The sequence below is a fragment of the Panthera uncia genome (assembly GCF_023721935.1).
Source record: "Panthera uncia isolate 11264 chromosome A3 unlocalized genomic scaffold, Puncia_PCG_1.0 HiC_scaffold_11, whole genome shotgun sequence".
NCBI classification, from domain to species: domain Eukaryota; kingdom Metazoa; phylum Chordata; class Mammalia; order Carnivora; family Felidae; genus Panthera; species Panthera uncia.
This window is the reverse complement of record NW_026057578.1, coordinates 15927791-15947977: the sequence shown is the minus strand read 5'-3', so window position 1 is coordinate 15947977 and position 20187 is coordinate 15927791. Positions and strand designations below refer to the sequence as shown.

At 50.1% G+C, this 20187-nt stretch overlaps 2 protein-coding genes and 1 long non-coding RNA gene across 10 annotated transcripts in view; 2 read left to right on the top strand and 1 right to left on the bottom strand.

The window, feature by feature from the left end:
- The window catches only part of PKIG (cAMP-dependent protein kinase inhibitor gamma), a 409002-nt gene that overhangs the window by 194450 nt on the left and 194365 nt on the right, over positions 1–20187 (top strand). The window lies entirely within an intron of this gene.
- The window catches only part of HNF4A (hepatocyte nuclear factor 4 alpha), a 58303-nt gene that overhangs the window by 13585 nt on the left and 24531 nt on the right, over positions 1–20187 (top strand). For 2 of the 8 annotated variants that reach the window (XM_049650728.1, XM_049650727.1), the window contains exon 1: positions 17816–19163. The exons of 1 other annotated variant lie outside the window; for it this stretch is intronic. In XM_049650728.1, coding sequence (XP_049506685.1) covers positions 19049–19163 — 115 coding nt within the window. In that variant the 5' untranslated portion in view covers positions 17816–19048. Of the gene's footprint in view, positions 1–5816; positions 5943–9432; positions 9548–17815; positions 19164–20187 lie in introns of those variants that run through there. 5 more of the 8 variants (XM_049650726.1, XM_049650725.1, XM_049650733.1 and 2 more) reach the window with 4 other exon arrangements.
- On the bottom strand, positions 14215–15454 carry LOC125936580 (uncharacterized). The gene is made up of 3 exons (XR_007462060.1): positions 15203–15454; positions 14877–14959; positions 14215–14506 (listed from the first exon to the last, which is right to left on the bottom strand). It is a non-coding gene; the product is annotated as an uncharacterized LOC125936580 (long non-coding RNA).

The window sequence follows — 20187 nt, the reverse complement described above, 5'->3', positions numbered from 1 at the left end:
AGTCTACAGCAAGTTAGTGGCATGGGCAAAACTAGGAAGGCAGACCGTGGAGGTCACTAGGGCAGACCTTCCCAAGGCCACTCAGACAAGAAAGATTCTACTGTTAAATGTCTGAAAAATGCTGGGTTGAAGAGAGCTGTGCACATTTCAGTACAGAACACTTCTCAGAGCCCTTAACGTATGACAGTGTGTCTTCAACAGACAACTCCATTGTGCCCACGTGGTTCATCAGAGCCCCTTGAACATTAACATCCAGTAAAGCTCTCCCTGCTCCCCAAGCAGAGAAATGCTATAGCTTAGATACATGCCTAGATTAAAAAAAAATAATACTTTTTTTCAGATATTTTAAATAGTGTGATTTTTAAAAATTACATCTGAGGGGCACCTGGGCAGCTCAGTTGGTTGAGCGTCTGTCAGCTCAGGTCATGATCTCGCTATCCATGAGTTCGAACCCCGCATCGGGCTCTGTGCTGACAACTCAGAGCCTGGAGCCTGCTTCAGATCCTGTCTCCCTCTCTCTCTGCCCCTCCCCTGCTCATACTCTGTCTGTCTGTCTCTCTCTCAAAAATAAGTAAACATCTAAAAAAAAAAAAGTTCCAAAAATTACATTTGAATTGTCTATTGCTGATGTGTAGAAAGTTAATTTTTCATAATACCTTTCCTTTTCTCTTGTGAAGTAGGAAATATTACAAACACACAGGGAAGTACAGAAAACAGCATTGTGAACATCGATGTACCCATCACTCAGTTTTGTGAAATCTTACTGCATGACCATTGTTTCACTGCATTCATTTTTTTTTTCATGAAAAGTGAGATATTATACTTAGCGTTGAAGCCCCCTTGTACCTCTCCCCAATCCCATCCCCCTGCCACCCCTCTCGGAGGTGACCGTGGTCAACTTTTGCCGTTTATCATTACCAGGCATGTTTTTATGTTTCTACTACATGTGGCTACGTAAACAATGGATAATGTTATTTATATCTGAAAAACGTATTCAAACGGCATGTTATACGTGTCCCTGAGCAACCTCCTTTTGTTCACTCATATAGGAGCTATTTGGATCTTCCCATGCAGATACAAGCAGGACTAGAGGTCACTCATTGAAAGTGCTGTGTCTGAATGTCCCAAGTGTACTTATTCTGGTTTTTGACAGTGCAGTTGTTTCCAGTTTCTCACTATCTTAAACAGGGCCACAAAGAACATCCTTATGCCTGTGGCTGCGAGCTTCTCTAGGATAACACGTAGGAGTGGAATTTCTGGAGCTCAGGTAGTGGACATCTCCACTGTGATGAGACATTGGTAAGTCGCTCCATCTTGCCCCCCAACTGCCATGTCAGTCAGCAGCGTCTCAGGAGCACCCCAAAAGATGATGGATGTGAAATAAGAACTTGTATTTCCCCTACTACTAGAGGGAAAGGCTCTTTTGCCCTTTGACTTTGAACTGTCAGGGTACTTGTTCACATCCTTCGCTCGTTTTTCGGTTACATTATTTACCTTTTCTTATCATTTGAAGGAACTATTTCTTCTATTTTTTTTTTAAGATTTTATTTTTAAGTAATCTATATGCCCAACGAGAGGCTCCACCTCACAACCCCGAGACTGACGTGCTTTACAGACTGAGCCAGACAGGCGCCCCAGGAACTATTTCTTCCTGATCCAAATCCTTTTTCAGTTCTATTAGCCAAGAATATCTTTGATTAGACCCAGCTTGTCTTTTCACTTCCTTTAGAGCCTCTTTTGTTGTACAGAAGTTTACAGTTACACGGTAGTTACGTTCTGGTTAAATTATAAATCAGGTTGTTAAATTTACTAATCTTTTCCTTTATGGCTTGTGCTTATTGTATCTTGTCCATAAAATCCCGCAGTGCCCTGCGATTGTAAAGATATGATACGTACTGTTTTCTTCAAGTTTTAAAGTTTTGTTTTTCATATTTAGGTGTTTATTCATAGAAATTGATTTTTTAAAGTTTATTTATTTTTGAGAGAGAGAAAAAAAAAACGCACGTGCATGCACAAGCAAGGGAGGCACAGAGAGAGAGGGAGAGAGAATCCCAAGCAGGCTCTGCACTGTTCACGCAGAGCCCCACAGGGGGCTTGAACTCATGAACCGTGAGATCGTGAGCTGAGCTGAAATCAAGAGTCAGACACTTGACCGACTGAGCCACCCGGGGGCCCCCATAGGAACCGATTTTTATGTGCGGTACAAAATAGATGCCATTCTATTTTCCTTCATACGGAGAACCAATTGGCCCTGAACCATTTTTGACCAGGACATCCTTTCTCCATTGACATGCAATGCAATTTCCTTTTGTCTCTCATTTTCAAATATATGTAGACCTGTTCCTAGGCTCTGTATGTTGTTCCGCTTTTCTACCTCTAGTAGCCACATTAAAAAAAAAAAAATATTTTTAAAACCCAGGTGAGTGAATCCACATTTATACCAAAATTAAAAGTTTAATTTTAAAAAAGTCCCCAGGGTGCCTGGGTGGCTCAGTCCTTAAGCATCTGACTTGGGCTCAGGTCACAATCTCACAGTTCATGAGTTTGTGTCTGACATTGGGAGAGCTCAAGCCCCACTTCAGGTGAGCCCCACTTCTCTCCTTCCCTCCCTCTCTCTCTCTGCCCCTCCCCTCTCAAAATAACGTTCTCAAGCCTTCTTGGGATTCTCTCTCTTCTCTGCCCCTCCCTGCTCTCTCTCTCAAAATAAATACATAAACTTAAAAAAAAAAGCTAAATAATATTCCATTATATGTATATATCACATGTGATTTCTCCTGTTTTCCTGTTTATCTGTCGCTTGATGGTTGGGTTGCTTCTACCTTTTGGCTGTTGTGAATAACGCTGGCTATGAAATGAGTGTCAAACATGTCTTCCAGACCATGCTTTCCATGCCTTTGGGTATATACCCAGAAGTGAAATTGTTGAATCAAATGGTAATTCTAGTTTCAATTTTTTCTAAGGAATTGCCAGACTGCCCTCCATAGTAGCTGCATTATTTTATATTCCCACTGGCAGTTTGAAAGAGTTCTGATTTCTCCATATACCCACCAACGCTTGTTATGATCTGTTTGTTGTTTTTTATCCTACCCATTCTAACAGGTATGAAGTGGTATCTCATTGTGGTTTTGCACTGATTAGCATTTCACTCATGATTAGTGATATGGAGCATCTTTTCATGTGCTTCTTGGTCATTCATATATTTTCTTTGAAGAAATGTCTATTCACATCCTTTGCCCATTTTAAAATCTGGTTTTGTTATTGTTGTTGAGTTGCAGGAATTTATATACTCTGGATATGAACCCCTTACCAGCTATGTGATTTACAACGATCTTCTCCCGTTCCACGGATTACTCTCTCACTCCATTCATAGTGTTCTTTGGTGCACAAAAGTTTTTAATTGCAATGTAGTCCAGTCAATCAATTTTTTCTTTTGTTTCCTGTGCTTTTGGTGTCGTATCCCAAGAAATCACTGCTAGATCCAGTGTTGTGAATATTTTCTCCTATGTTTTCTTCTAAGAGTTTCATAATTTTAGCTCTTATGTTGAGGTCTTAATCAATTCTGTGTTAATTTTTATATATGGTGTAAGCTAGGAGTCCAGTTTCATTCGTTGCATGGGGAGACCCAGTTTTTCCAACATGAGTTTGGTTTTGATCGAATTTTAGTTAAGACTTCTGCACCTGAGAGATGCTACTTTGATTCAACCTTTGACTGATTACTGGGATCCTTTCCAGGATAGGTAGTACTTCCCAATATCCAGGATAGATGCACTTCCTGACAGGTAGTCAATTAGCTTGGGCTTGATGCTTCCAATGACAAGACGCTCACTACTTAATAAAGCAGCTTTTCTCCTGCTAGAACTATCGTATCTGGTAGAAAAATCCTAATTCTGGACACAAACCTTTCTCCTTGTAGCATTCGTCTGTTGGTCCTGCTTTGTTTTCTGGGGCTATGAGAAGAGAGAAGCATCTTTTCCAACATAAAGTACTTTGACTTAAGTAACACAACTACACGATAGGCAACTATCTGCCAGGTTATAAGGTTTATCACATTTGCTCCACAAAGGAATTGATTAACAAGTCCTATTATTGATTCCTATTTTGCAGATGAAGCAAATAAGGCTTGAAGAGCTTATAATTTTCACGAGGTCAGTTATGTAAATAGTAGCATTGATACATGGAAGGCAGTGGCCTTGACCATTCTGCTACATTGCCCCTCTCCTCATCCCCAACAGCCAGCCCAGAACTCCTTTGGTTCTTTAGTCTTCAAAGGACATGGTTTTCGCATCCTGTCCCATCCTATGACACAGGAATTCTTTATATATTTTGGATATTAATTCCTTATCAGATATAGACTTTGCAAACATTTTCTCCTGTTCCAGGTGCCTTCTCATGTTGTTGATGGTTTCCCTTTTTGTACAGAAGCTTTTTTGGTTTCATGTCGTCCCACCTGTTTATTTTTGTTTTCTTTGCTTTTGGTGTCATATGCATGGTCCCTTAAGGGTAGAATGCAGAGGATGTCTTAGCTCCTTTGACCCGAGCACTACATCCTTCCTGATGTCACACAAAATCAGGTTAGAGGTGTGTGCAGCTGCTACCAAATAAAACCTCTAGAACTTAGTCACGTCACCTGCCACTAAGGCAGCTCTCTCCAGCACACTGTCCAGGTGGTTTATTTTTAACCAGTATGGAGGATTTCTCATTCCTCTTCATCGAGTTCAAACATTTCTCCAGGGTCGCGTGGTGGCTCAGTCAGTTAAGTGTCTGACTCTTGATTTCGGCTCAGGTCATGATCTCACAGTTTGTGAGTTCGAGTCCCATGTCTGGCTCTGTACAGCACAGAGCCTGCTTCGGACTCTGTGTCTCCCTCTCTCTCTTCCCCTCCCTTGCTCATGCAGGCTCTCTAAAAAAAAAAAAACAAAACATTTCTCCAAATTCATGTGGATCTTGATCCTGCCATTATTTTATGGCTCACACCTGTGCAGAACTCACTGCCTGCCAGAAACAGTTCTAAGTCCTGTCTGTAATTAGCATGATTAATCCCCACAGCCTCCTAATGAGTACATATCATTATCATCCCTATTTTGCCAATTAGAAAATAGTCACAGAGCAATTAAGTAACTCACCAAAGGTCACACAGCCAGTCGGTGGCAGAACCAGAATTCAAGCCCAGAAAGTCAGGCTCCAGAATTTGGGCTCTCAGCCTCTATACAGACGCTTCCAAACATCTGACGGGCTCAGCCAGTTTTTTGGGCCCGAAAAGACTGACACGCACTTAGAGACCTCTTTTTTTTTTTTTTTTAACATATAAAGAACAGACTAAGGGCTCAGAGGCTTTCAGTATTATTTAATTCAGGATATGTTATAATAGTTTATATCATTCCATTTATTTTCCCATCGCTTTCTACTTAAGATACTGGTGTTTCACTTGGTAGTAATAACATTTCCTTCTAAAATAAATCTAAATAAAAATAAGTGTGTCGATGTAAGAAAAATGTTTACTATTAGTATGGGAGGTTTCCAAATACAACAAAAATCATAAGGGCCAGAGGAAAATCAGTGACCTTTGGAAAGATCCTGTGCAGTCAAGTTAGGTGAGGCTGTGCTGTAATGACAAAAAGGCCCTAAGTCCCAGTGGCTTACACAGCTGAGCCGATGGCTCACTTACAGTACTTGTCCGTCAGGGGCTGGCGGGGTGCACTCCCCACCCTGATGACTCCACATCCGTACGTGCTTCTGAAACAGCCCCAGCGCGGACCCTTCAAGCTTCTGCCCGGGTGTGACGCACCAGTTGTTTCTGCTCTCATTTCATTGGCCAGAACAAGTCACATGGTCACGTCTAACTTCAAAGGAAGCAAGAAAGAGTAATCCAGTCATGCGCCTGAAACGAGAGAGGAGGAACAGTTGAGAACAGCCGGCAGATAGTGAGTAAAGCAGTCTGAAAGGTGGGTCTAGGAAAGGAGACTGAGTCTGTCTCTGACCACGATGACCAGCCCCACCAAGGGGCCTTCAGCACCTGTTCTCAGAGAAGGGACTCAGGTCCGCCAAGGATAAGACCGTCTGACCGCACCATTCTGTTAAACCAGTGCTGCTCCCCGGCAGCAACTCGGGATGCCTTTTGGTTGCAGGGTGTTGTTACTTCGTAGAGTTGCGGCTGAACTCTGTGGTCAGGTTTGCTTGTTCCCTGAAGCTGGACACAGCAGTTTGGGCTTCGGCTGAGATAGGATTTGTCACTGCTTTGAAAAGATACCCAGAGAAGGGTAATCGGAAAGGAGAGGAATTCAAAGAGAGGGCCCAAGGAACCATTTTCTGGGCAAAGAAAAAAAGAATGTGCAAAGACGCTGAGCCAGACACAAAAGGCTGGTGTGGCTGCAGCCACGGGACTAGGGAGAATGGAATGAAATGGAGGCTGGGGATGCAGGGATAGACACACAAGGTCCACGGGAGTTTTGAATTTTATGAGTTTAATTATAAATGCGTAGGAAGCCATTAAAGTTTCAGTATGGGGGGCCTGATGCAGTCTGTGTGTAAAGAATCATCCCCCCCCCCCCCCCGCAAGAGTGGGTGGTAGGGAGAAAAGAAGTGAAAAGACTTTCGCAGACCTTCAGAGATGATACTGATGTGACGGGGTTGACTGTGGTGCAGGTGGAAAGATGGTGAAAATCTGAGTTACTGTTAAAGGTGGCAAGCACTGGATTTTCTGATGATTTGGGAGAGAGGAACACAAAGATAGTGACTCCCAGGGTGTGGGGTGATGGACTATGACAATGCAGGTGTGATTACTATTGTTCTCTTTCAAAGCATGAGGAAGGGGGAGTGAATTGCCCTTCACTAACCTAGTAACTGAACTCCAGTTCTGGTGTGTCTGCTCCCAAGGTCCTACGTTCTCCACTCTCCCAGACCCATACATTAATTTCTATAATGGGGGGGATGATATTTAATGCTATTACTATCTTTAAATGTGAAAATACATAAATGCCCCTGAATGCAAATGCACACTATCAGTGGAGCCAGCACGAGGTCTGGGACCCTATTCAAGGGCGCGGGCACGTGGGACCAAGTGTCGGGAATATAAATTTCATAGATGATGTAAGGGCAGCGCCATACCAGCCTTGGGGAGCAAGTTTTAAAATCTTGCTTTCTGATTGGTGCAGTGGCCAAGGGCTGGTGTGTCAATGCGGGGATGTTAGCTTGCTCGGTGACTAAACCCAGGGAGCGGTGACTGGTGAACCGGTCGAGCTGCCTTCCCTCTGGTTTTGGAGAGATTAGTCCGTCTTGGCCTGTGATTGGTGGGATTGTAATGCTACTTCCGCTGTGATGGTTAAACCTGTGCGGTTATTTGAAAGTTTCTCAGCGCCAATCCAGCATTGGCCACTAGGGGGAGCCCGGGATGCGCAAAGCGAGGCTCCTAGGCGTGTCAGAGCCGCTTCCTCCCCGAAGCCCTCCGGTTCTGCAGCGACAGCTGGTTCTGCCCTGTGCCCTCAGGCAACCGCGGGGCTGGGGTGGGGGTGTGGGGGACGGAGTTAGAACTCCCAGTTCTGGCCCGGGTGGCCACGCTTCTCTGCACAGCCCCTTTGGCCCCTTCCTCTGGCTCCCAGCCCCGCAGAGGACATTGGCTGACCGAGGGGTGGGGCAGAGAGTTGGTGAAGGTTTGTGAAGGCCCAGATCCAAAATGCAAAATTGTGGAGTCTGTCAAAGGAGACAGGGCAGCTCCCCTCCCTCCAAGGCGCCCTCTGCCCGCCTCGGAGTCCTTCTCTCAAGTTGAATAGCCTCCACCAAGCCCTTTAAAATCCTTGAAGGACTTTACGAAAGGAGCATCTCTTTGGGATTTAGAACTGTGCCACGCAGGTCAGGGCCACTAGGGAGATCACCCTCTCCAAAGACACCCCCTGTCATCCCCAGGCGCTAGCACAACCTGCAGTTTCGTCTTGCCATTGCACTTCATCAGTATTTGAAATTCTCTTTCAATTTTTTTTTTAATTTTTTGAGAGAATGCACGTGCGAGTGGGGGAGGAGCGTAGAGGCTGGGGGGTGGGTACAGACTTTCAGATGTGGGCTCTGCGCTGAGCCAAAGTTGGAAGCTAAACCAACTGAACCACCTAAATGCCCCTGACATTCTCTTTTGAAACATTTATTTGCTTGCTTACTGTCTCTGCATCACACCTCCCCGTCAAAATGTAAGCTCTGTGAGAGAGGGAATAGGGAGGGCCAGACATGCCAAAGAATGCCCAGTTACATTGGAATTTGAGATAAACAACACCTTACTTTTTAAGTGTAAGTATGCTTCCTGCGTTATTTGGTACATGTTTATATTAAAACATTATTCAATGTTTATCTTAAATGTACCTGGGCATCCTGCAAGTCTGTGGGGGAGGAATCTTGCCTCTTGCCTTCACAGCTGTATCCCACACCTGCAGTGGTGCACGTGGAAAATGCTGAATAAAGGTTAAATGATTGGATGGATAGAGTCCTTCATTCATTCACTCATTTGTCCATCCACCCCATTATATTAAGCTCCAGCTGGGTCCTGGGAATTTAACAGTAAATGGGACACAGTCCAATGGAGGAGGCAGAGACGCAAGCAGCAACCGCCATTTGACTACACTGTGATGGTGTAAAGTGTTGGGGGCCGGGTGAGCACAAAGGAGGAACCAGGAGGGCTGCCCAGAGGAGGAGTCCACGATGGAGCTTGGAGGGGGAAGGGGAGAATAAAAAGGTGTGACAGCAGCTTTGGGCAGAAGGCCTGGCATGTGCAAAGGCCAGAGCCAAGGCGGAGGCTGTGGGATTTGAAAGAGGCGAGTGGCTAGGGGTGGGGGACCGATGTGCAGTATGGGTGGGGCAATCAGAGAGAGCAGAGGAGGAGACTCGTCCACTGAGTATCCGTACCCAGCAGTCAGCTACAACAGTGATGCTAGGTTGGTATCGCTGTGCCCATTGTATTGATGAGCAAAGTGAGAGAAGTGAAATGCTTGGCCTGCCAAATGAGTGGCAAAAGCTGAGCTTCAGACTCATGTCTGACAGACTCTGAAGCCTGCACTGTTCTCAAAAAGCCCCTGGGTTAGGGATTGGAACCCCAATTGGAGGATGAAGAAACTGAGGCTCAGAAAGGTAACAGGGCTGTCCCTGTGAATGTGGCTCCGTCCAGTTTCACAGGAGAACACTGAGGCAGTACAAGGGGTGCAGTTTGTCGCCAACCGTCTGAGAAACCACGGGAGGGTGGAGGCAGGACCCAGGAGGCCAGGATGCTGTACTTCCTGTTCCTGTTTGGGTTGGGTCTCCAGGACCCCCTTGCTGAGCCCTGTGGCTAATTCCTTGCATGGGTCCTGGGCGGGTCCACGGTTTCTATGGAGACCACCTCCTACCATCCCTGAAATCTCATTGTGACCAGTATTAAGAGATTAGCGCTGCCCCGCAGCCCTCACAGGGTCTTGGGTGCCAGGGTGGCAGCAGGGGCTCCCCCAGGATGAAGAGGTTGCTCACTGTGCGGGATCCCATAACACCAGGAGGAGGATGTCAGACTGGGGCCAGGGCTTCCCCCAGCACCTCCCAGGTATGGTCCGGACTCCACAACTACCTGGAGAGGAGGACGGGGTGGCGGAAGAGAGACACACGACTCAGGGGAGAAGTCCAGATTTTGGAGCAGTGCAGAGGCCTTGGACCCCTGGCCCCCAACCCAGGAAGGCCCAGGGTCTTTGATAGGCGGATGCCATTCTGATCAAGGCAGATCCAGATTCCCTCAACAAGGTGAGGGGAGCGTTACAGAGTCTTTTAGCTAAAGACCAGCTACCTAATCTCCTTCATTTTGCAGTTTGGGGAATTGAGGCACAGAGAAGGAAAGTGACTGCCCAAAGTCAGTGAGTTAGTGAACTAGAGCCGGTGGGTCGCCTGAGCAGAAGGCAGTGATTAAGATGACATTGTCCCCTCTGCCTTGAAGTCCAAATGCTCCTCCCTGACCTCCACAAAGGGGGCTCCCTAGTCTTCTTCCCCCTGGGCTGTCCCATTGGCCATGCTCCCCTTCCCTCCCTCCCTCTCCTCCTCCTGACCCTTCCTGTCTCCCGGAGGGTGGCAGAGACTTCCGGGTAGGCTCCACTCCACCGGAGGACATGGCCGCCAGGCCCTAACTGTCCCTTCCAGGGGACATCCCCTGGCTGAGTCACCATCTGGATGACTGTGGACATTTTTTGTTCCCGCTTCAGCCTCTATGTGTCTTCAGGGTCCAGACGCCATGGGGGCCCTACCAGCCCATCCCCACCCCACCTCCTGCCAGGCCAGCACCAGAGAGATTTAGGTCAGTCTCCAAAGCTCATAGGGCCAGGTTTTCTGGAAGGCCACACTGGGGCCTGGGGGCAAACACGGCTCTGGAACCAGGTAGAGACAGCTCAAAACACTATTGACCCAGCAAGGTGAGCCTCACTTTCCTCCCCTGTGAGGCAGGGGCAATAACGCTTCCTTCCTCCAAGCCTTGCTCTCAGCAGCTGCAGCTGTGCCATTAAATCACCAACTCGAAGTACAGAGCAGTGGAGGGACAGGGTGATAACACCCGATCTGATAAGCGTGGAGCAAACCAGGAAGAGGCGTAAAGAAGTGAGAGGAGTGGTTGCCTGTGGTGAGGACAAGGGGTGGACTGGTGGGCAGTGGGGAGAAGGGGACCAAGACTTCTCAAAGTTTTTTTATTGTTCTCATTTAAAAAATTTTTAATGTTAATTTTTGAGAGAGAGACAGAGCATGAGCAGAGGAGGGACAGAGAGAGAGGGAGACACAGAATCTGAAGCAGGCTCTAGGCTCCGAGCTGTCAGCGCAGAGCCCGACGCGGGGCTCGAACTCATGAACCGTGAGATCATGACCTCAACCAAAGTCAGATGCTTAACTGACTGAGCCACCCAGGCGCCCGTTGATTTTTGAACCACGTGAATGAAGTACTGATTCAAAAATTAATTACAAAATTTTAACATGGGGCGCCTGGGTGGCTTAGTTGGTTAAGCGTCCAACTCTTGATTTGGGCTCAGGTCATGATCTCACGGTTTGTGAGTTCGGGCCTCTCCGCTGACAGTGCAGAGTCGGCTTGGAATTCTCTCTCTCCCTCTCTGCCTCTCCCCCACTTGCTCTTCTTTCTTTGTCTCTCAAAATAAAGAAACGTTAAGAAAAAAATTTTAAATAAAAATTTTAAGAAATTGGTAAAATATCACGTAGCAATGACAATCACACATACCTCAACAATATAACAGGAGTATAGCCAAGACTGAGACCAAAGTGCTAGGACTTGACACAAGTCACAGAGAAAGCCTACCTTTGAGTCTCTTACTTTGACCTGGAAAGGCCTTTTATTTCAAGCCAATCTCGTTTGCCAACTGCAAAATAATGGTCACTGGTACCAAGAACCAGGAGGTCTCTACATGCTAGCCATAGTGCCAGGTGCTATCTGAATATCTTCTCACTGAGTAGGCATTCTGACTACCAGGAAGCTATCATCGTTCCCATTTTACAGATGAGGAAACTGAGCCTCACTGAAGTTGCAACTAGTGAGTTGCAGACCATGGATGCACCACTAGGCCTCTCTCTCTTTTTTTTTTTTTAATTTTTTTTTAATGTGTATTTATTTTTGAGATAGAGACAGAAAGAGACAGAGAGAGTGACAGAGACAGAGAACAAGCGAGGCGGGGGTGGGGTGGGGGGGAGGTGTGCAGAGAGAGAGGGAGACACAGAATCCGAAGCAGGCTCCAGCCTCCAAGCTGTCAACACAGAGCCCAATACAGGGCTCAAACTCATGAACTGCGAGATCATGACCTGAGCCGAAGTTGGACGCTTAACTGACTGAGCCACCCAGGCGCCCCTAGAATCACTTAGGAACTTTAAAAAATACTGATGCCTAGCACCCACTCACCCCAATCCCAAGATTTGATCATTGGTCTGTGATGGGTCCTGGGCATCAATATTCTCTTAAAGGTCCCAAGTGATTCTAATTCACTGTCAGGGCTGAATCGCTGCTTTATGCTAGACAACTTTTCAAATAGGAAACCGAGGCCAGGGAGGAAAATGACCTTGCCCAAGGTCAGTGGCTGGAAGCTGAGCTGAGGCAGGGCTCTCATGGAACCTTTTTGAAAATAAATAAGAGGTGCTCTCCTCTGGGCAGACAAATTTCCATAGGCACTTGGTTTGGTAAGTGGAACAAGGACTAGATTTCTACACTGACTCACTTCCTTGCACAGAGAAGCTTCGTGCAGTGAGCAACCTGTACAACTGTATGCAGTTGTACAACCTGTACAACTTTGTGCAGTGAGCAACCTGTACAACTGATTCCTTGCCTGCATCTCAGGACTCCCAAAAGGTACATCTCAGTGACTTTCAGGCAAATATCTGGGGCCCTTCGGTACAAGGGTGCAGGGAGACCCAGGGTGGTTCCTAGGATATGGGTTCACCCCTTACACCATGACCAGGGCCTGGGCCAGGCAGGGGCTTGCTATCATCCTTCAGGCCCCACAGGGGCTGGGCAGGCCTCATCTAACTCCGAAGGTCACTTCTGCAGATAAAGTCAGGAACATAATCGGGGGGGGGGGGGGAAGGGAAGGACATAAACAGAACAACAACAGCCTCAGCCCAGAAGTCACAAGCCACCTGGCAGGAGGCAGCCCTCAGAGAGGCCCCGCCTACACAGACCCAAGTCCTCCTGGCTTGCTTCCTGATCATTCTCCAGACCACAGGCTCTACCCTACCTCCTGAGCCTTGTAGTCGGCATCTCCCACAATGCCCTGCTCTCTGGCCAGAGAGGCTTCCATGTCCTTCCGTCATCACTCGCCATGTTCTCCACTTCTGGGTGTCCCTTCTGCCCAGGACGCCACCTCCTCCAGGAATCCATCCCTGACCACTCCAGCCCAGAGACCGGCCTTCCATCTCAAGCCTTCTCCAGCCCGCACAGTCCATGCACAGAGCCCGCACGCGCCTCAGGAGGGAGCTTATTTTAACGTCATACTCGCCAACTTGCATTGGGCGCCTGGACGGGCGGTGTGGCCCCGGGGTTAAGAGCACAGACTCTGGAGAGCCAGACCACTCAGGCTGGAATCCCAGCTCTTGCTTCTCACACACTGTGTGAGCTTGGGCATATGACTCAAACCTCTGTGCCTCAGGTCTGTGAGATGGTGATAAAAATACTGCCTACCTCACAGATTGGTTGTGAGGGTTAACGTGGTAACACGTGTAAAGCCTGCAAAACAGCTTCCTCAGCATCAGCCATGGTCATCCTTGCTCCGTTTCGTCCTCATAGCGAGCCTCTGAGTTAGGTATTGTTATTCCCAATCGCGGGCGAGGAACCAGATTCAAGAGAGGAGCAGAGTCAGGGAAGGGCCCTGCGTCTTGCTCTGTGGTCTGACACTGAGGATGCGGCCGAGGCGGGCCATAACTTGGAGGCCTTGTTTGCTGCTCATGGCTGCTCCTCAGAGGGCCCACAGGACTCGGGGCCAGGTGAATTCTCCAGAAGTGGCTCTAGGCACCTCTCTGCTCGAGCCAGCCGTGGGCGGGGGGGGGGGGGGGGGGGGGGTGATAGGCAAAGCAGGGCATTTTCAGTGCATCTTGTTCCCTAATGTCTAGAACACATCACCGAGTCCAGAGAGAGCCCCTGTCTTCCTCAGGCTAGCTGGAGACCTAGGACGGGGGGGGGGGGGGGGCGACCTCCTGTCCCTGGATGAGCCCCCATCCCTCCACCATCTGCACATGGAGGGAAGGGATATCCTGAGGTTGGCCCAGCATCTTTCAGGTTCCCATCATCGGCTCTGCCTCTACCTTTCAAAGGAAGTATTAAGGGGAGAGCATCTAAGAGGCAGGCCCTGGGTGAAGCTGGCCTCTGCGTACCCTCCCTTGGCTCCTAGGAACCTCAGATCCCATTTGAAAGGCTCTGGCCTGCACTCTCCAGCCTCTGACACTGCAGGATTCTAGAATCCCATGCTCAAAGCTGCCGCCCTGCATCCCTGTTTGTAAAGCCCCCCCTGCCCCCCCAGCTGCCTTTATCTCTCTTTGGTAAAAGAGCAAATTTGCTCAGGACCCAGAGCAGAGGGAACAAGCAGACTGTTGACTCTTGAGCAAAACCTACTCTTTGGAGAGCAGGAGAGGAGGCGCTGGATGTGCGTGGGGAGGCCAGCAGCCTCTTGCATAACCCGGGTGGCCTCCTGCCCACCCAGGCCTTTTCAGGGTTAGGGGTGAGGCAAACCACAAACTCATGCCCAGTTAATTTTTTAAGGCAAAATCAACAGGCTCAGCAATGATTAGCAGGCAGGTAATTTCGTCTTAATCGTGCTGAGAAGAGGGAGGAAGGAGGCTTCTGGGGGCCCAAGGATGGGGCTCAGTTATCAGTTAACCACACGAAGGTTGTTTCCTTCCAAATCCGCTGGCCTTCAGCCCTGAGTTCCCTCATCTTCCTCTCGGAAGTACTCCCGTGGCAACCCAGTGGCCATCAGTGATTGACGGAACGAACGCTCCACCATCCAGGGTCCCCAGGAGGTGTTTCCAGGGCCCTTGAGGGCTGTGATGAAGCACCAGTGTCCTCACAGAGCTTGCGGTCTTCTTGTTAAGGCAAAGCTCCCCCTCCCCACCACTGTGTGGCTTTGAGCATGTTCCTTCCACCCTCTGGGGCTCAGTGAGGGCCCGAAGGTCTGTGGTGAAGCCTACAGCCAGCTGCCACTACCCTGGGGACTTCAGTGTCTCCATCCACCAAATGGGTGGGTTGGCTGAGACACCCTTTCCAGTCTTGAAGTTTTGCGAGGTCATGATTGGATTAGGCCAATGTGGCCTTATCCAGGGTGAGGAGGGTTTCAGGGTGAGGAGGGTTGTATGGGCCGTGCTTTAGGAATTCAGGGGGGAGAGAAGGTGCCCAGAACAGGGAGGGGGCCTACCTGGTATCTGCTGTTGGCACCAGCAAGCGTCAGATCCCAGCTCCGGGAAGAGAGCTGTCCTCTCAGATGGGAGGCAGGGGTCCCTGTGGGGTGGGGTGGAGTAGGGCTGCGGGGATGGCCTGGCAGACCCCAGTTGGCCCAGGACCCCTCCCCCCGGACTTGAGAACTGCCAGGGGAAAGACAGCAAGGCCGGACCAGCCCCGGGCCTGCTGGCTGCCTGGACTGGAGTTTGGTCAGTGGTTGGGGACCTATATTGTGAGAAAGTTAGGACTTTGTCCACAAACTGGAATTTGAAATTTCAAAGGGGCGAAACTGGAGGGCCCTACCCCAGAGTGGAGATGGCTCTTGGCTTCTTTCCCCCACGACTTTTGTTCTTTGTCTTGATAAGTCCCAGTTCCCCGGGTGGTGGGGCGGGGCGAGGAGAGACAGGAGATAGTAGGGTAGTTAGTACCCAGGGGGAGCTAAGATGCCAGGTGGCCTGGGGTGGCCAGCGTCTGGACGATGCCTCTGGATTTGCACGTGCCTGGGGACAGGCTCCTTGGCTCCTCAGACCCCTGAGCTCCTGGCAGGAACATGACAGTCGCAGGCTCCAGGGCTCCAGAATTCTGTCGTCCTTTCTGGGACTCCCGGAAGGAGGCAGAGGTATGGGGTGAAGCCCTTAAACTCTGCAGTCAGATTTGGGCTCAAATGACAGCCCCTCCTTTGTGCTTAGGCAAGTCACTTCCCGTCTCTGAGCCTTAGTTTTGTCATCTGTAAAGCAGAACAGATAAACTGAGGGGAGCAGAAGATTCTTAGCCCCGGGCCTAGCACAGAATCTCTCCAGAAACGTTAGCCATTATTATAGTTTAAAAGAAAAATGTGTCCAGAGTGGCAGCTCTTAACCATAGTCCACACCAGAGGCTTGAGTGCCCTGCCCACAGCTGGGTGTGAGGCAACCCCCCCCCCCCAGCTGCCCCAAAGGAGCCCCTCTTCCCTTCTAGAGCTCTCCTTCCCTCCTAGAGGCCTCCATTTCACTATCTGCCACATGAAGGAGCTGGCTGTCTTGGTGAGCTCTGAGGGCCTCTGTTATCTGCTGGGAGCCACCTCATGTGGAGTGGGGTCAGACAGCCCAAGGGGCAGGACAGAGGGAAAGAATGGCTGCTGAGTTGACGGCACTGAGGCTGGCCTTTGTATCCCTGGGAGCTCTCCCGAGCAGGGTTCTGATTGCGACCGATTGTGTGCCTAGGGTGTCAAGGAGTCAATCGCCAGTGACGATAATTGCCTCTGTTATGCCAGATGCCTACACGTGGCGTAGCCTACAGCGTCCCTGCGAAGAAGGCATCAACCCATTTATCTGCGGCCAAAACTAAGGCCGGGTGGGGTAGGACCTGATGTCATAGTTTGGGAAGTTGGCAGTGCCCGGATTTTGACCTAGCTCTGTCTGATTCCAAGGCCTGTGGCTTATTTTATCTTTTTATTTGATCTTCACAACAAACTACACAGTAGGCCCATTTTACGGAAGGAGAAACTGAGGGTCCAAAATAATAACTCGCTTGAGATCACAGAGCCAGTTGATCTCACAGGTGGAGTGTTGTTTATATGGGGGACATGTATCTAGAAGCCATTGCTTGGGGTTGGCTAAGAGCGAAAGGAACCACGTACGTAATAGATTGGAAAAGCTCGTGTGTGAGTAGTTAGAGTTCAAGAGTGGGACATGGGCAGGGTATGAAACAGGTTTCTGGACTGTGACTCAGAAGCAGTGGGTCATGTGTGTTGTGCGTTTGGTAAAGTGTTCGTGTCACGGTCTGCGAACTTAGTAGCTTGTCATGTGCAGACTGTCCGTCTGGTGGTTCTTATGTGTGCCGGGTCATGCACGTGACCTGACATGGCTCACCCCAGTTGATCATAGACCTTATTTAGTTCAACCTAAGGTGTCATCTATAGAGGTTGAAAATTTGCCATTTTCGTTACCCGTTAAATTCCGATGTGCCGATAATCACGCCCCATTTTGGTAATGGGGAAGTGTGCCTCTTAGAACTGACAAATCGCTGTATGTGCAGGCCACGTATTGCTGGCTTGTGAGGGGAGTAGCTGTGTGTGGCCCATCACAGGTGCCAGACAGGTGGTAGGACCTGGGCTCAGCCCTGGGGGGCCCCTCCCAGAACTGTCCCTCCTTCTCCTCTGTGTTTATCCCTCAATCCGGTCTCCTGCCCAGCTGAACTCTGTACCGGCTACTGGAGCCAGGATCAGACATCCTCGGGTAGGCACGGGAGGAATCTGCCAATGGCTGAAGTCTCCTTTGGCCCTTAACAAATGTCAAAGTGCAGATTGGGAGAAGGGGAGCTCTCTCTTCCTCCCTCTCTGGGGGGTCTTGACCAATGGACAAATGGGCCAAGATCTCCCCATTTTACAGATGGGGAAAATGAGGCCCCGAGGGAGATGTGATTTGGACAAAGTCATCCGAACAGTGACAGAGATAGCTCCTAAACGGAGGTCTCCTGACACCAAATCCAGCCTCTCTTCTCCTCTAGAACCATGGCTTCCCCCCACAGCCCCGGTCATCTCGGGCCGGGGGAGACCTTGGAGGGGGGCAGAACTAGCCTACACAGGGCACAGAAAAGGCTTCTAACTGGAAGAATATGAGGGGAGTGCCTCTGCATGTCCTCACACACACACCGCCTCTCCCACTGATTTACCCGCACATAAACTCCCCCACGTATGTACTCTCTGATTCACCCTTTCCTAATTCACCCACTCGTTCATTGATTCACTCTGTCACTACCTCACCTCCGCGCCCCTCCCTACTCGGCTATCGTTAATTCACCCACTGGTGCTCCGGCTGGCAGAGAGGACAGGCTCCCAGACTCCCAAATCTAGGCCCTTCTGCCCTCGCCTGCGCTTTCTACCTCCTTCATTGTGACCTCACCTCCCCGGCTAGGTGGGGAGCTCTTGACAGGGCCCGAGGAGAGGGCCGTGGGGCTGGAGGGAGAGACAAGAAAAGGGTGAACGCCTGCGGAAGGTTGGCAGGACCAGCTGCAGAATTTGCAGGGCCCCTTGTTCGGAAATCGTTAAGAATTTTGGCAACAGCAGAGCATGAAACCAAGCACAGGGACCTAACTGCTTGGGTGATTGGCTCACAGATGGCCCTTCTGGGGGAGGCGATGGGTGGAGAGAAGAGGGAGATAGGAAAGGGATGGGGCGGGGAAGACGGGACGGGCACTTGCTGGGTGCTGCCTTATGGTTGCCTGATACCATCTCATTTAATACTCAAGCCACCCTTTGAGGTCGATTATGCCTTTTACGGAGGAGGAAACTGAGGCTCCAAGAGGAGAATCATTTACCCAAAGTCCCGATTAGTAGGGGGTAGGCGCCTGAGTGTAATCCAGGTCTGTGGGGCTGCAAGCCTCGTCTCTGGCTGTCTAGAGGGGCGGGGGAAGGAACCAGGAGGAGGTGACATCTGACCTGAGCAGCTGGTGCTATGGGGGCTAGTGGTGGCCATAGTGGGGTCATGGAGAGCAGGGTGGGGAACCAGGGGTGAATCCATGCTGCTCCCCAGGGAGATGGGAAACTGGAAGGGAGTTCCCAGGAGAGAAGACTGGTGTCTGGGCCCTGGGATTTAGGTTTTTAATTCATGTGCCACAAGGCAGCTCCATCTCAAGAGCATAGATGGTAGAAGTCACTGATTTGGGAGGTTACTGAATTAGGGCATCTTGGAGGTGGGCTGCCAGTGTCTGAGCATATCAGTTAGAATGCCGGACTCGGGGTGACAGTGACTTGGGGGCATGGCTGAGTCAGGGGTCAAATGAGTGCCGGTGAGTTAGCGTGCCCGTTTTACAGAAATCCATACCTGAATATCGGGGAGTTAGGGCCCCAGCTGTTGTAACAGCACCCTGGTGTCCACCGGGAGCCAACAAACAGCCAAATCCCTGCAGCCCCGCCCAGCCTCTCCTCCAGTGGGGGAGCCGATTAACCATTAACCCCCACCCCTCCCCGGCAGAGCCTCCACCCCTTCGCAGGGGCTAGGCCAAGACTCCCAGCAGATCCTCCCAGAGGACGGTTTGAAACGCAGGAAGGCAGAGGGGGCCCCTGGGAGGAGGCGGTGGGAGGGCGGAGGGCGGGGGCCAGGGCTCTGCCCGGAGCCTTCGGGGTGGGCATCCTGGGCAGGGCAAGCGGCTGAGGTGTGGAAGGGGAGGATGCGCCTCTCCAAAACCCTTGTCGACATGGACATGGCCGACTATAGTGCCGCGCTGGACCCAGCCTACACCACCCTGGAATTCGAGAATGTGCAGGTGTTGACGATGGGCAATGGTAGGTGGGGACAGGTGTACCCAGGCGTGCCACTGGGGGCGGGTATGCCCAGATACCGGAGCGTGTCTGTGGCACTCAACGCTGGGCCGGGGGGAGAATGACAGAAAATGGCAGGTTGGGCCTATAGGCCAGTATGGGTGTCGCCAGGTGAAAAAAATGTGCCCGGGTACAGTGACCAGAGGCATTCTGGGTGCGGGAGGCCTGAGCGGGCAAGTCCCCAGCGAAAGTAGGCCCCGGGATTCCCGCCTGGCCCTTCTGGTCCCTGTTACCTCAAAACTAGGTCTGCTCAGAGCGTCACTGGAGAGTGAGGACATGACCGTGAGCTCCCCGTTGGCATCTGGCTCCAGTACTTGGGCCCAACTAGGCCCCTTCACGAACCCTTTGGGCATAGGTCCCGAGACATAGAAAGGTGTCTTCTGTCCCTGAAGATGCTGGATGGAGACACAACCGGGTGTCTTTGGGACTTTCCTGGGGTGAACACCCCGCTTAGGAAAAAAAGGAGTTCTTAAGGGAAGTTTTGCTCAGTGAGATGCCAATCAGCAGTGAGTGCTGTGTGTGCTCATGACTTCCTCTTGGTGTGCATGCACCAGTTTCTGTGTAAGTGTGTTGGGTGGGGGTGTACCGTGTTGGCAAACACATTCCTTCGGGAATTCATTGGCGTATTTGTGCCCGTGCGTGCCTGTTCCATGTCGATTTCCACTTGTATTTGGTCATCGAGTGTGTCTGTGTCTGTTGATGTCTCTAGGGGCACGTGTTTTTGTCTCGCTTATGTACATAGGCAGCAGTGAATGTATGTGCATGTGCCGCGGATGTGGATCTGTTCGTGTGCCCTGTGCTTTCTGGATGCGTGTCCTGTATGCACGTTCTGTCTTGTGGCCCTGTTTGTACCCACCTGTCTACAGGTGCTCGGTGCACATCCCTGTGCTGAGTGTCCGTACTCTCTGGTAAACATGATTATGCAGACATGATATGCAGGGTTTTGATATTGCCATTTACCAAAGGAGATTCACATCAGCCACATGTC